Source organism: Heterodontus francisci, chromosome 9 (assembly GCF_036365525.1).
Source record: "Heterodontus francisci isolate sHetFra1 chromosome 9, sHetFra1.hap1, whole genome shotgun sequence".
Lineage (NCBI taxonomy): Eukaryota > Metazoa > Chordata > Chondrichthyes > Heterodontiformes > Heterodontidae > Heterodontus > Heterodontus francisci.
Genome location: NC_090379.1, coordinates 4,389,210 through 4,402,749, shown reverse-complemented (window position 1 = coordinate 4,402,749; position 13,540 = coordinate 4,389,210). Strand labels below are relative to the sequence as shown.

The 13,540-nt window shown below is 47.7% G+C and overlaps 1 protein-coding gene across 11 annotated transcripts in view; it reads left to right on the top strand.

Moving 5' to 3' along the window:
* The window catches only part of ttll5 (tubulin tyrosine ligase-like family, member 5), a 432,290-nt gene that overhangs the window by 83,399 nt on the left and 335,351 nt on the right, over positions 1-13,540 (top strand). For all 11 annotated transcript variants that reach the window (XR_010975642.1, XM_068038454.1, XM_068038450.1 and 8 more), the window contains 2 exons: positions 1,202-1,293; positions 2,191-2,298. Coding sequence is in view for 10 of the 11 variants with exons in the window: in XM_068038454.1 (XP_067894555.1) it covers positions 1,202-1,293; positions 2,191-2,298 (200 nt within the window). In the remaining variant the exon portion in view is untranslated. The remainder of the gene's footprint in view (positions 1-1,201; positions 1,294-2,190; positions 2,299-13,540) is intronic.

Sequence of the window (13,540 nt, the reverse complement as noted above, 5' to 3'; positions counted from 1 at the left end):
GTGTAGAGGGAGCTTTACTCTGAATCTAACCCTGTGCTGTACCTGTCCTGGGAGTGTTTGATGGTTCAGTTATTAAGTACTCATCTAGCTTTCTAAACCTCCTATTTGAGAGCAGAACATCCTAAACCAAAGATTTGCCAAAACTCTGCCCTTACTAAAAAGACTTGCATTTATATTGTGCTCTGGCATTAGGGTCAATAGCCAGAGGACACAGGTTTAAGATAATTGGCAAAAGACCCACAGGTGAACTGAGAATTTGTTTCGTACAGTGACTTGTGGTTTGGAATGCGCTACCTGACAGGAAGATGCAAGTAGATTCAGAAGTAACTTTCAGAAAGGAATTGGATAAACTTGTAAAGGAAAAAATTACAGGGGTATGGGGAAAGAGCAGGGGAGTGGGAGCAATTGGATAGATATTTGGAAAAGCTGGCACAATGGGCTAACGGACCACTCCTGCACTGTATTATTCTATGATTCTGTAAAAGGAACACGATCCGCATACAGAAGAAAAAATTAAAAGAGACGTCCCAAAGAGAGCAAGATTTTGTTTTTAGAGAAATTGTGATGCAGAAACAGCAAAGCTGTGCCCTTAGTGAACCCAACATCACCCAATCTCTGTTAATGTGGAGACATCACAGTTGGAACACAGTGCAATTATCTATCCTGGCTCAATGGATAGCATCTCACCTTGGAGTCAGGAGATCTTGAGTTCGAGCCCCACGCCAGAAACGCACATAATCCAGGCTGACGCTCCCAGTGCAGTGCTGAGGGAGCGCTGCACTGTTGGAAGTGTCATCTCTTGGATGAGACATTAAACCAAGGCCATGCCTGCCCTCTTAAGTGAAGTGTAAAAGATTTGATTGCACTAGCTGAAGAAGAGTAGGGTAGTGTTCCCAGATTCTGGCCAATATCTATCTCTCAAACAACACCTCAAAATAGATGGTCTAGTTATCACATTGCTGTTAGTGGGACCTTGCTGTGTGCAAATTGCTGAACAGCATTTAATACTGTTCAAAAAGTATTTAATTGCCTGCACAGGAGTTTTGTTTTGAGGTTGTGAAAGGCACTACAGAAATGCAAGTTTTTTTCCCCCACAGTGTCTGACTTTCAGTGTGGAGAAATCATAGTTTGAACAGGGCACGCAGTCCCTGAGTCTGAGTACTACATTCACTGTCCCATGTTGTTGTTCTCTCTTTCCCAGCTGCGATGACCCAGAAGTGGAGGATTACGGAAACAAGTGGAGTATGAGCGCTATGCTACGGTATCTGAAGCAGGAGGGAACAGACACAGCCGGTGAGTGGCGCCTCTTGCAGAGCGTGTAGCCCAGCTACATTGTTTATTGCTATTGGAGCGCTTCTAAAATTCTGTCCTTTTGGTTGTCTCTTCTCCCTGTACATTCCTGCTGGACTGACAATGGATGGGATCTGACCCTTTACCAGATCCATCCATCAGAGATGGGACAGAGTTTGAATTAAGACAGGTCAAACCCCTTTGTAATGACTGCCAGAGAGGCTTGAGGTTAGCAGCTGATTAAAGGATCTGATCATTGCCTTGTCCTTTACATTGGAGGTGAGCGGCTGTGTGTGCACAAAGCTTGATTGACTGATGCTACACAGCGTGCTCTGAGTTCTGCGCACAACTAAAAAGGCTCGGAGAGTAAAACTTTCCAGACAACACCCCGGTGGTGCTGTTGGGCAATCCATTTGGGAGATTTGTTGGGGGTTTACAGCCCCACGTTGTACCACAGAAAGGATCAGCAATGGAGGGTGAAGATCTGGAATAAGAGGATAGTCTCGGTAATGGTGACCATGAAACTGCTAGATTTTTGTAAAAACCCATCTGGTTCACTAATATCCATCAGGGAAGGAAATCTGCCATCCTTACCCGGTGTGGCCTATCTGTGGCTCCAAACCCATGGCAAGGTGGTTGACTCTTGGCCTAGCAAGCTACTCAGTTGTATAGGGATGCACGATAAATGCTGGCCCTGTCAGTGGCCCTGCCCACATCCCATGAATGAATAAAAGAAAAAAAAAGTGCTGCGCATTGTTGCCCTTAGAAACGGGCAAAATGTGCATTCACAGAATGTTTTATCTGGTGCTACAGTAACCGTGATTGGTGGAACTGGCTGGTGCATGTTGTAGACTTTGGGAAGAAGCTGTTTCCATTGTGTCTCCTCTTCCCTCTGTGCAGCTTTGATGGCTCAGATTGAGGACCTCATCATTAAGGCGCTCATTGCTGCAGAGCTTCAAATAGCCTCCGCCTCCAAAATGTTTGTGCCCCATAGAGGCAACTGCTTTGGTAAGTTTCAGTTGCTGCATGAAATTACTTTTTACTGAGTCTTGACTAAATTTGCACAGTTATTGTGTTTTTGTGGTTTTCACCAGAAGTTCTCTAACTTAAGAGTTAGAAAAACCATGAGCCTTCTCCAGTTGTTAATTCATACAGTCATAGATCACAGAAGGAGGCCATTCGCGCCCATTGTGTCTGTCCTGGCTCCTTGAAAGAGCTATTTCAATTAGTCCCAGTTCCTTGCTCCTTCCATGCAATTTTTTTTTCGTTTCAAGTTTCTATCTAATTCCCTGCAGAAAGCTACCCTTGAATCTGCTTCCACCGCCCTATCAGGCACTGCATTACAGATCACAATGACTCGCTTTGTAAAAAAAAATACTCCTCATTTCCCCTCTGGTTCTTTTGCCAATTATCTTAAATTTGTGTCGTCTGGTTATTCATTCTCCTGCCAGTGGAACTAGAGTAATTAAGGAGAAACTATCAATTTTGAACTACTCTATTAAATCCCCCTTTTAACCTCCTGTGTTTGAAGGATAAATCCCCAGCTTGTCCAGTCTCTCCATATAACTGAAGTCCCTCATCCTTGGTAGTATTCTGATAAGTCTCCTCTGCAAGGCCTTGACATCCTTCCTGAAGTGTGGTATCTGCAATTAAACACACTAATTCAGCTGGGGCTTAACCATGATTTACAAAGGTTTAGCATAACTTCCTTGCTTTGTATTTCGGATCCACACCAGAGATTCACACTGTGCTTCAGTGTAGTACTGAAGGATGTGAGAATGAAGGTGTTAAACCAGGTTTGTTCAACATACGGCCTGCGGGCCAGGATCCGGCCTGCCAAAGGTTTCCATCCGGCCTGCGGATGTAAACTATACTCGGCCGTTCCTCCTCCTTGCCGCACTTTTTTTTCCCTCGGCTATTTCTTTCAGCTTCAGGGATGAGAAACTTCTTCCGGCCTGCTAAAGCTTTCCGTGACTGACAATTGGCCACCCCTGCTGTTTTCGGTGAGTGAGCGCGTGCTGGCGTATGTAGTCCCACTACTCCCCAGTCCTTTTGGATGGAACTGTAATCTGGGATGACAACTCCCAGAGAGCACCACATGCCTGCTTGGTGATTGGCTGTGGCCTGGCGATGTGACCCCGAAGGTTAATGAGCAGAGCGGGTCGCGACTGAGACCCGTGGTCAGCATGCTGATTAAAGTGAAGGAGAGCCTGAGGCTTCCGGCCTAGGGCGAGGGGGAGACAGGCGGGGACGCACGGAGAGCGGGTGGAGAGAGAGAGAGGGAGACACAGAGCGGGTGGAGAGAGAGAGAGGGAGACACAGAGCGGGTGGAGAGAGAGAGAGGGAGACACAGAGCGGGTGGAGAGAGAGAGAGGGAGACACAGAGCGGGTGGAGAGAGAGAGAGGGAGACACAGAGCGGGTGGAGAGAGAGAGAGGGAGACACACGCGGTGGGGAGAGAGAGAGACACACAGACATGGGGGTGGGGAAGATAGAGGGAGAGAGACACGGCAGGGGGAGAGAGACAGACAGACACAGAATAGGGAGAGAGAGATGTAGAGGGAGGGGGGTGCGAGGGAGGGAAACGTGACAGAGCGAGGGCGGGAGGGAGGGGACCACTCATGACAGATGGACATCTATCTGGAATACTCTGCATTACGACATCAAGTGTGCGGGCACTTATTGCCCACTTGTGCAAGGAAAAACAATGCCAGGTATCTCACTAAATCAGCGTTCAACATAGTAAATTAATAAATTTGTCCTCCATGGGTAGGCGTTGGCGTAGAGGTATTATCACTGGACTAGTAACCCAGAGACACAGGGTATTCCTCTGGGGACATGGGTTCGAATACCACCACAGCAGAAGATGGAATTTGAATTTAATTAATAAAAATCTGGAACTAAAAGCTAGTCTAATGATGGCCATGAAACCATTGTCGATTGTTGTAAAAACCCATCTGGTTCACTAATGTCCTTCAGGGAAGGAAATCTGCTGTCCTTACCTGGTCTGGCCTACATGTGACTCCAGACCCACAGCAATGTGGTTAACTCTTACATGCCCTCTGAAATGGCCTAGCAAGCCAATCAGTTGTACCTAACCGCTACAAAGTCAATAAAAAGGAATGAAACCGGACGGACCACCCGGCATTGACCTAGGCACTGGAAACGACAATGGCAAACCCAGCCCTGTTGACCCTGCAAAGTCCTCCTTACTAACATCTGGGGGCTTGTGCCAAAGTTGGGAGAGCTGTCCCACAGGCTAGTCAAGCAATAGCCTGACATAGTCATACTCACGGAATCATACCTTACAGACAATGTCCCAGACACTGCGTTCACCATCCCCGGGTATGTCCTGTCCCACCAGCAGGACAGACCCAGCAGAGGTGGTGGCACAGTGGTATACAGTAGGGAGGGAGTTGCCCTGACTCTGGACCCCATGAAGTCTCATGGCATCAGGTCAAACATGGGCAAGGTAACCTCCTACTGATTACCACCTACCGCCCTCCCTCAGCTGATGAGTCAGTACTCCTCCATGTTGAACACCACTTGGAGGAAGCACTGAGGGTGGCAAGGGCACAAAATGTATTCTGGGTGGGGGACTTCAATGTCCATCACCAAGAGTGGCTCGGTAGCACCACTACTGACCGAGCTGGCCGAGTTCTAAAGGACATAGCTGCTAGACTGGGTCTGCGGCAGGTGGTGGGGGAACCAACACGTGGGAAAAACATACTTGACCTCGTCCTCACCAATCTGCCTGCGGCAGGTGCTTCTGTCCATGACAGTATTGGTAGAGTGACCACTGCACAGTCCTTGTGGAGACGAAGTCCCGCCTTCACATTGAGGATACCGTCCATCGTGTTGTGTGGCACTATCACGGTGCTAAATGGGATAGATTTTGAACAGATCTAGCAATGCAAAACTGGGCATCCATGAGGCACTGTGGGCCATCAGTAGCAGCAGAATTGTACTCAACCACAATCTGTAACCTCATGGCCCGGCATATCCCCCACTCTACCATTGCCATCAAGCGAGGAGACCAACCCTGGTTCAATGAAAAGTGCAGGAGGGCATGCCAGGAGCAGCACCAGGCATACCTCAAAATGAGGTGTCAAACTGGTGAAGCGACAATACAGGACTATCTGCGTGCCAAACAGCGTAAGCAGCATGCGATAGACAGAGCCAAGCGATCCCATAACCAACGGATCAGATCGAAGCTCTGCAGTCCTGCCACATCCAGCTGTGAATGGTGGTGGACAATTAACCAACTAACTGGAGGAGGTGGCTCCACAAATATCCCCATCCTCAATGATGGGGGAGCCCAGCACATCAGTGCGAAAGATAAGGCTGAAGCATTTGCAACAATCTTCAGCCACAAGTGCCGAGTTGATGATCCATCTCGGCCTTCTCCTGAAGTCCCCAGCATCACAGATGCCAGACTTCAGCCAATTCGATTCACTGCGCGTGATATCAAGAAACGACTGAAGGCACTGGATACTGCAAAAGCTATGGGCCCGACAATATTCCGGCAATAGTACTGAAGACCTGTGCTCCAGAATTTGCCGCGCCCCTAGCCAAGCTGTTCCAGTACAGCTACAACACTGGCATCTACCCTGCAATGTGGAAAATTGCCCAGGTATGTCCCGTACACAAAAAGCAGGACAACCCGGCCAACTACCGCCCCATCAGCCTACTCTCAATCATCAGTAAAGTGATGGAAGGTGTCATCAACAGTGCCATCAAGCGGCACTTGCTTAGCAATAACCTGCTCAGTGATGCTCAGTTTGGGTTCCGCCAGGACCGCTCAGCTCCTGATCTCATTATAGCCTTGGTTCAATCATGGACAAAAGAGCTGAACTCAAGAGGTGAGGTGAGAGTGTCTGCCCTTGACATCAAGGCAGCATTTGACCGAGTATAGCATCAAGGAGCCCCAGCAAAACTGAGGTCAATGGGAATCAGGGGGAAAACCCTCCGCTGGCTGGAGTCATACACAAAGGAAGATGGTTGTGGTTGTTGGAGGTCAGTCATCTGAGTTCCAGGACATCACTGCAGGAGTTCCTCAGGGTAGTGTCCTCGGCCCAACCATCTTCAGCTGCTTCATCAATGACCTTCCTTCAATCATAAGGTCAGAAGTGGGGATGTTCGCTGATGATTGCACAATGTTCAGCACCATTCGCAACTCCTCAGTTACTGAAGCAGTCTGTGTAGAAATGCAGCAAGACCTGGACAATATCCAGGCTTTGGCTCATAAGTGGCAAGTAAAATTCGCGCCACACAAGTGCCAGGCAATGACCATCTCCAACAAGAGAGAATCTAACCATCTCCCCTTGACATTCAACGGCATTACCATTGCTGAATCCCCCACTAACAACATCCTAGGGGATACCATTGACCAGAAACTGAACTGGAGTAGCCATATAAATACCGTGGCTACAAGAGCAGGTCAGAGGCTAGGAATCCTGCAGCGAGTAACTCACCTCCTGACTCCCCAAAGCCTGTCCACCATCTACAAGGCACAAGTCAGGAGTGTGATGGAATACTCTCCACTTGCCTGGATGGGTGCAGCTCCAACAACACTCAAGAAGCTCGACACCATCCAGAACAAAGCAGCCCGCTTGATTGGCACCCCATCTACAAACATTCACTCCCTCCACCACTGACGCACAGTGGCAGCAGTGTGTACCATCTACAAGATGCACTGCAGCAATGCACCAAGGCCCTTTAGACAGCACCTTCCAAACACGTGACCTCTACCAACTAGAAGGACAAGGGCAGCAAATACATGGGAACACCACCACCTGCAAGTTCCCCTCCAAGTCACACACCATCCTGACTTGGAACTATATCGCCGTTCCTTCACTGTCGCTGGGTCAAAATCCTGGAACTCCCTTCCTAACAGCACTGTGGGTGTACCTAGCCCACATGGACTGCAGCGGTTCAAGAAGGCAGCTCACCACCACCTTCTCAAGGGCAATTAGGGATGGGCAATAAATGCTGGCCTGGCCAGCGACACCCACATCTTATGAATGAATTAAAAAAAAAATTTAAAGCTTGTTCAAATAAATGCACATTTTTTGTTGTTTTGATTAATAGTAAAATACATTTCTAATGCCTTTATCCTTCTGAAATTTGCTCACCAGCCCCCTATGTAGGACAAAACTTGTTATGTGGCCCCTCACGTGAAAAGGTTGGACACCCCTGTGTTAAATCAGGAAACCCCATCTCCCTGGTCAGGTGAATGTTGAAGATCCTACAGCACAATTTGAACAATGGCCTGTGGAGTTCTCCAGGGTCATGGCCAATATTTCTTCCTCAGCTAACATCACCAAAGCAAAGCAACTAGTCATTCCTCATATTGCTGTTTGCAAAATGGCTGTGTTTTTCACATAACGCTAATAGAGTAGACAGGGTGGTTCCCCTAGCGGAGAGGTCAATTACCAAGGAGCACAGATTTAAGGCGATTGGTAGAAGGATTAGAGGGGACGTGAGGAAAAACTTTTTCACCCAGAGGGTGGTGGGTGTCTGTAATTCACTGTCCGATCGGTGGTGGAGGCAGAAACCCTCAACTCATTTAAAACGTACCTGGACCTGCACCTGAAGTGCTGGAACCTACAAGGCCTCTCCCCCTTGCCCTCGCTCTCCCCCTTGCCCTCGCTCTCCCCAATGCCCTCGCTCTCCCCCTCGCCCGCGCTCTCCCCCTCGCCTTCGCACTCGCCCTCGTTCTCACTCTTGCTCTCGTTCTAGCTCTCTCCCCCGCTCAGTGGCGCCCCTGCCCTGTGGCATCCCCCTCCCTCTTTCCTCCTGCCCTTGCTCTGTCGTGCTCCCCTCCCTCCCTCCCTCCCTCTCTCCCACTAGCCCTCATTCTACTGTGCTCCCCTCCCGTCCCCTCCCCCTTGCCTTCCTGCCCTCGCTGTCTATCTCCCTCGCTCTGTCGTGCCCCACGCCCTCCCTCTCTTGCTTGCTATCTCCCTTGCTCTGTCACACCGCCCCCTCCTTCATTCGGTTGCACTGCCTCTCCCCCTGTCACGCGCCACCCCTTCCTCTATATTGATAGAGCAGTTTTTGTCTGTAACTTGGAACGCTTCCATTAGTCTGAAGAATGACAGGTAGATTAAACCCTCATATACAATAAGGAACAAGATAATGACAATTATTGTCAAGAAGTTAGCTTCCATCTCGATTCAGGCTGAGCCATTATCATTGTTCGGTCACAGCCTGTGCTGTCACAGCCTACTTCTGCACATTTTCAGCTATTGAAAAAAAAGTGTAAAAACCACTGCTGGAGATCAGAGAGTAGTGGAGAGTTTGCCAACATGCATTTACTCATTAATCCATTAAAAAACCTCAAGGAATTTGAGAGGTGAGTTTTCAGACAAATGTTGACACTGAGTCACATAAGGAGATATTAGGACAGGTGACCAAAAGCTTGGTCAGAGAGATAGGTTTTAAGGAATGTCTTAAAGGCAGAGAGGTAGCGAGGAGGAGTGATTTAGGGAGAGAATTCCAGAGCTTATGGCCCAGGCAGTTGAAGGCACGGCTGCCAATGTTGAAGGGGTTAAAATCAGGGATGTGCAAGAGGCAGAGTTCTCAGAGGGTTGTAGGGGTGGGGGAGATTACAGAGATCAGAAGGGGCAAGGACAACAGCACTTGCAATTAGGGATGGGCAATAAATGTTGGTCTAGCCAGTGATGACAACATCCCATGAGTGAAAAAAATATATAATTACTTTGTCGACAAGAGCAGGTCAGAGGCTGGGAGTTCTGCGGCAAGTAACCCATCTCCTGACTCCCCAAAGCCTGTCCATCATCTGCAAGGCACAAAAGTCAGGAGTGTGATGGAATACTGCTCACTTGCCTTGATGAGTGCAGTTCCAACAACACTCAGGAAGCTCAATACCATCCAGGACAAGGCAGCCCACTTGATTGGCACCCCATCCACAGCCTTAAACATTCACCCCCTCCACCACTGGTGAACAGTGGCAGCAGTGTATACCATATGCAAGGTGCACTGCAGCAGCTTCCAGACTCACAACCTCTACCACTTTGAAGAACAAGGGCATTAGACACATGGGAACGCCACCCCCTGCAAGTTCCCCTTCAAGTCACACACCATCCTGATTTGAAACTATAGTGCCGTTCCTTCATTGTTGCTGGGTCAAAAACTTGGAACTCCCTTTCTGATAGCACTGTTGGTGTACCTACACCAGATGGATTACAGCAGTTCAAGAAGGTGGTTCACCACCATATTCTCAAGGGCAATTAGAGATGAGCAATAAATGCTGGCCTAGCCAACGACGCTCCCATCCTGTGAAAAGAATAAAAAAGAAATCTGGCAGTTTCACTGCTTGGAGTGTATTTGTTGGGAAGAGAATTGCCCCCACTGTCAGCATAAGAGATTGTAGGAAGTTGAGATGTGCTGTGCGTGCCCTATGGATCTTGGAGCAAGAGAATGAGTGCTCAGTTGGGCAGGGTCAATGGGCTCTATCTGAGGCTGAGATCAACAGTTCCTTTGTTCCCCCAGCCAGAGGTTCACACTCCACAGAGAGTGTTTAAACTGAGGCAGTTCAGTGGCCTTGATTGCAAGGCAATTGGTGTACAGAAGTAAGGAAGTCTTGCTGCAATTGTTCAGGCATTTGGTGAGGCTATAGTAAGAGTTAGCGATTTAGGCAGTACTGTGTACAATTTTGGTCTCTGTACCGAATGAAGGATATGCTTGCCTGAGGGGTGCAACAAAGGTTCAGTAGATTGATTCCTGAGATGAGAGGGTTTCCTATGAGGAGAGATTGACTCGAATGAGCCTATATTCTTTGGTGTTTAGAAAAACGGAGGTGATCTCATTGAAACTTAAGATTGTGAGAGAGCTTGACGTGGTAGATGCTGAAAGGATGTTTCACTAGCTAGGGAGTCTAGAACTAGGGGCATGGTTTCAGGATAAGGGTATATGCAGAATAACACATTTGGGACTGAGATGAAGAGAAATTTCTTCACTTAGAGGATTGTGAATCTTTGGCATTCTGTATCCCAGAGGGTTTTGGATGCTTGGTCATTGAGTATAGTCTTGGAATCAAGGGATATGGGGATTAGGTGGGAAAGTGGACTTGAGGTTGGTGATCAGCCGTAATCTTATTGAATGACGGAGCAGGCTCAAGGGGTCATATGGCTGTATTCCTACTTCTATTTATTGTGTAGGTAGGTCAAGCCACTCCCTGCAGTGTGCACATGTGCCTGGGCTTGCGCAAGAGTGTGAGCGAACTTGTGCGAGCATGAGTGCGTGAGTGTGCGTGTCTGCGCATGTGTGTACTTGCACAAGTGCGTGTGTGTGTGCCATTCCCAAATCAGAGGGCAGAGAGCTTGTGAGGGCACTGGTCAGCTGAAACCAAGCACAGTAGTATGGGACAAAATTCTCTGCCCTGAAAGCGCACACAACTCCATCCTTCGGAAAAGAAAAATCTAATAAAAGAAAAAGAAAATAAACACGAAGAAAGAAAACCCCTGTCAAGTTCTGGTTGGGAGCCAAGCTGCAGATGGTTTGCTTCGAGTGTGAGGCTTTGGATTAACTACCCTCACATGGAGACAAGCTGACCCACTTAGTAAAGACTTAAATAACAACTTCTGGCAGAAGGTATTTCTCCACTAACTGCGAAGCCTGCTTGCCCTGCTGTTTCAAGACTCTCCAAGGCCAGTATCACCCCTTCGCTCTCCAAAAAAAAAGACTAAACCTGGGCCAGGCATTTCTCCCCGCCTTTTTCCCCAAACCGCTTGTTTATTTTATAAACTGCTGGCAATTCCTTTTTTTCAAGGTTTTATTACTTTGTTTTTTAGATCAGTGGTTATTGAACCCAAAGTGCAGCCTGTACCCTTTGACCTCCCTCTGCTGCTACTATTAATTATAGGAGAAAGTCCTTTGCCCTTTCCCTTACTAGCTTAAAGTAGCAGCTTTGCCTCTCTCTCTCTCTCTCTCTCCCTCTCTCTCTCATACACACATTATAATTGTGATCTGAGAGTTTGTTTTCCCCATTCCCTCCCTGTTTTGGATCACTAAGAGTTTGTGGCTCTTATCATGAGTATTGTTAACTAGTAGCCAAGCACTGAGAGCAGAAAGGGAGCGTTGGGCTATGTCAGAGAAAGCTGGTATCAGTGTGTCTGGTTGTAATTAGACGTGACTGAAGAATTCCTTCAGGTGAAAGCAGCCTGCTGCAAGGGAGGCAAAGCTTTGAGTTGAGTGAGTGTAGTATCTGAGCCTTAGACACTGTGCCTTTGTATCATATCTGAGAGTCACAAGTAAACCAGTGGATTACTTTAGGGCTGTACTATCGACGAAAGAAAGACTTGCATTTCTATAACGCTTTTCACGACCTAAGTACATCCCAAAGTGCTTTACAGCCAGTGAAGTATTTTTGAAGTGTAATCACTGTAGGAAACATGACAGCCATTTTGCACACAGCAAGATCCCACAAACAGCAGAGAGATAATGACAGCTAACTTTTTTTGTTGGTTAAGGGATAAATATTGGCCAGGACACTGGGGAAAACTCCCCTGTTCTTCCAATAGTGCCATGGTATCTTTTATGTCTGCCTGAGTGGGCACACAGGCCTTGGTTTATAAAGTATTTGCACCAAGCAAACTGGCTATTTGGCCGAACAGGTCCGTGCTGGTGTTTATACTCCACACAGTTTAACATCTCATTGGAATGGCGGCAACTCTGATAGTCCAGTGCTCCCTCACTGCTGAACTGGGGTATCATCTTGGATTATGAGACTCAGGTTTTTGGAGTGGGACTTGAACCTTCTGGCTCAAAGGCAAGAATGTCAGGAGGATGTCAGGGGTCTGTAGTGGCTATTTCTCTCACACACTGAGATCTTGTAGCCATTTGCTCGGTGAAGGCTGGGATAACCTTGTGTGATAATAACATTCCCTTTGCTGCCTGTACTGAAGAGCAAGAGAAGAAGAAGGAACGCCATTGAAGTACGGCTATGTGAATGTCACACAGTTGGGCAGTTTGTGAATGGAGGCCCGGGTAAAAGCTAAACTACAGCTTTATAGGATACAGGCAACGTACCCTTTAACTTTTTTGTTTGGAGTGCGTATGGGATTTGTTTAATGCGTGGCTACTTTAAATGTTTTTGTGTTGCTGCGCAGTGACTTTTGGGTTGCTATATGGTTGCGTGGCTCAAAGGGATCATTAGATACATTAGAACATTACAGCACAGTACAGGCCCTTCGGCCCTCGATGTTGCGCCGACCTGTGAAACCATCTGACCTACACTATTCCATTTTCATCCATATGTCTATCCAATGACCACTTAAATGCCCTTAAAGTTGGCGAGTCTACTACTGTTGCAGGCAGGGCGTTCCACGCCCCTACTACTCTCTGAGTAAAGAAACTACCTCTGACATCTGTCCTATATCTATCACCCCTCAACTTAAAGCTATGTCCCCTCGTGTTTGCCATCACCATCCGAGGAAAAAGACTCTCACTATCCACCCTATCTAACCCTCTGATTATCTTATATGTCTCTATTAAGTCACCTCTCCTCCTCCTTCTCTCCAACGAAAACAACCTCAAGTCCCTCAGCCTTTCCTCGTAAGACCTTCCCTCCATACCAGGCAACATCCTAGTAAATCTCCTCTGCACCCTTTCCATAGCTTCCACATCCTTCCTATAATGCGGTGACCAGAACTGCACGCAATACTCCAGGTGCGGTCTCACCAGAGTTTTGTACAGCTGCAGCATGACCTCGTGGCTCCGAAACACGATCCCCCTACTAATAAAAGCTAACACACCATATGCCTTCTTAACAGCCCTATTAACCTGGGTAGCAACCTTGAGGGATTTATGTACCTGGACACCAAGATCTCTCTGCTCATCTACACTACCAAGAATCTTCCCATTAGCCCAGTACTCTGCATTCCTGTTACTCCTTCCAAAGTAAATCACCTCACACTTTTCCGCATTAAACTCCATTTGCCATCTCTCAGCCCAGCTCTGCAGCCTATCTATGTCCCTCTGTACCCGACAACATCCTTCGGTACTATCCACAACTCCACCGACCTTCGTGTCATCCGCAAATTTACTAACCCACCCTTCTACACCCTCATCCAGGTCATTTATAAAAATGACAAACAGCAGTGGCCCCAAAACAGATCCTTGCGGTACACCACTAGTAACTAAACTCCAGGATGAACATTTGCCATCAACCACCACCCTCTGTCTTCTTTCAGCTAGCCAATTTCTGATCAAAAGCTCTAAATCAC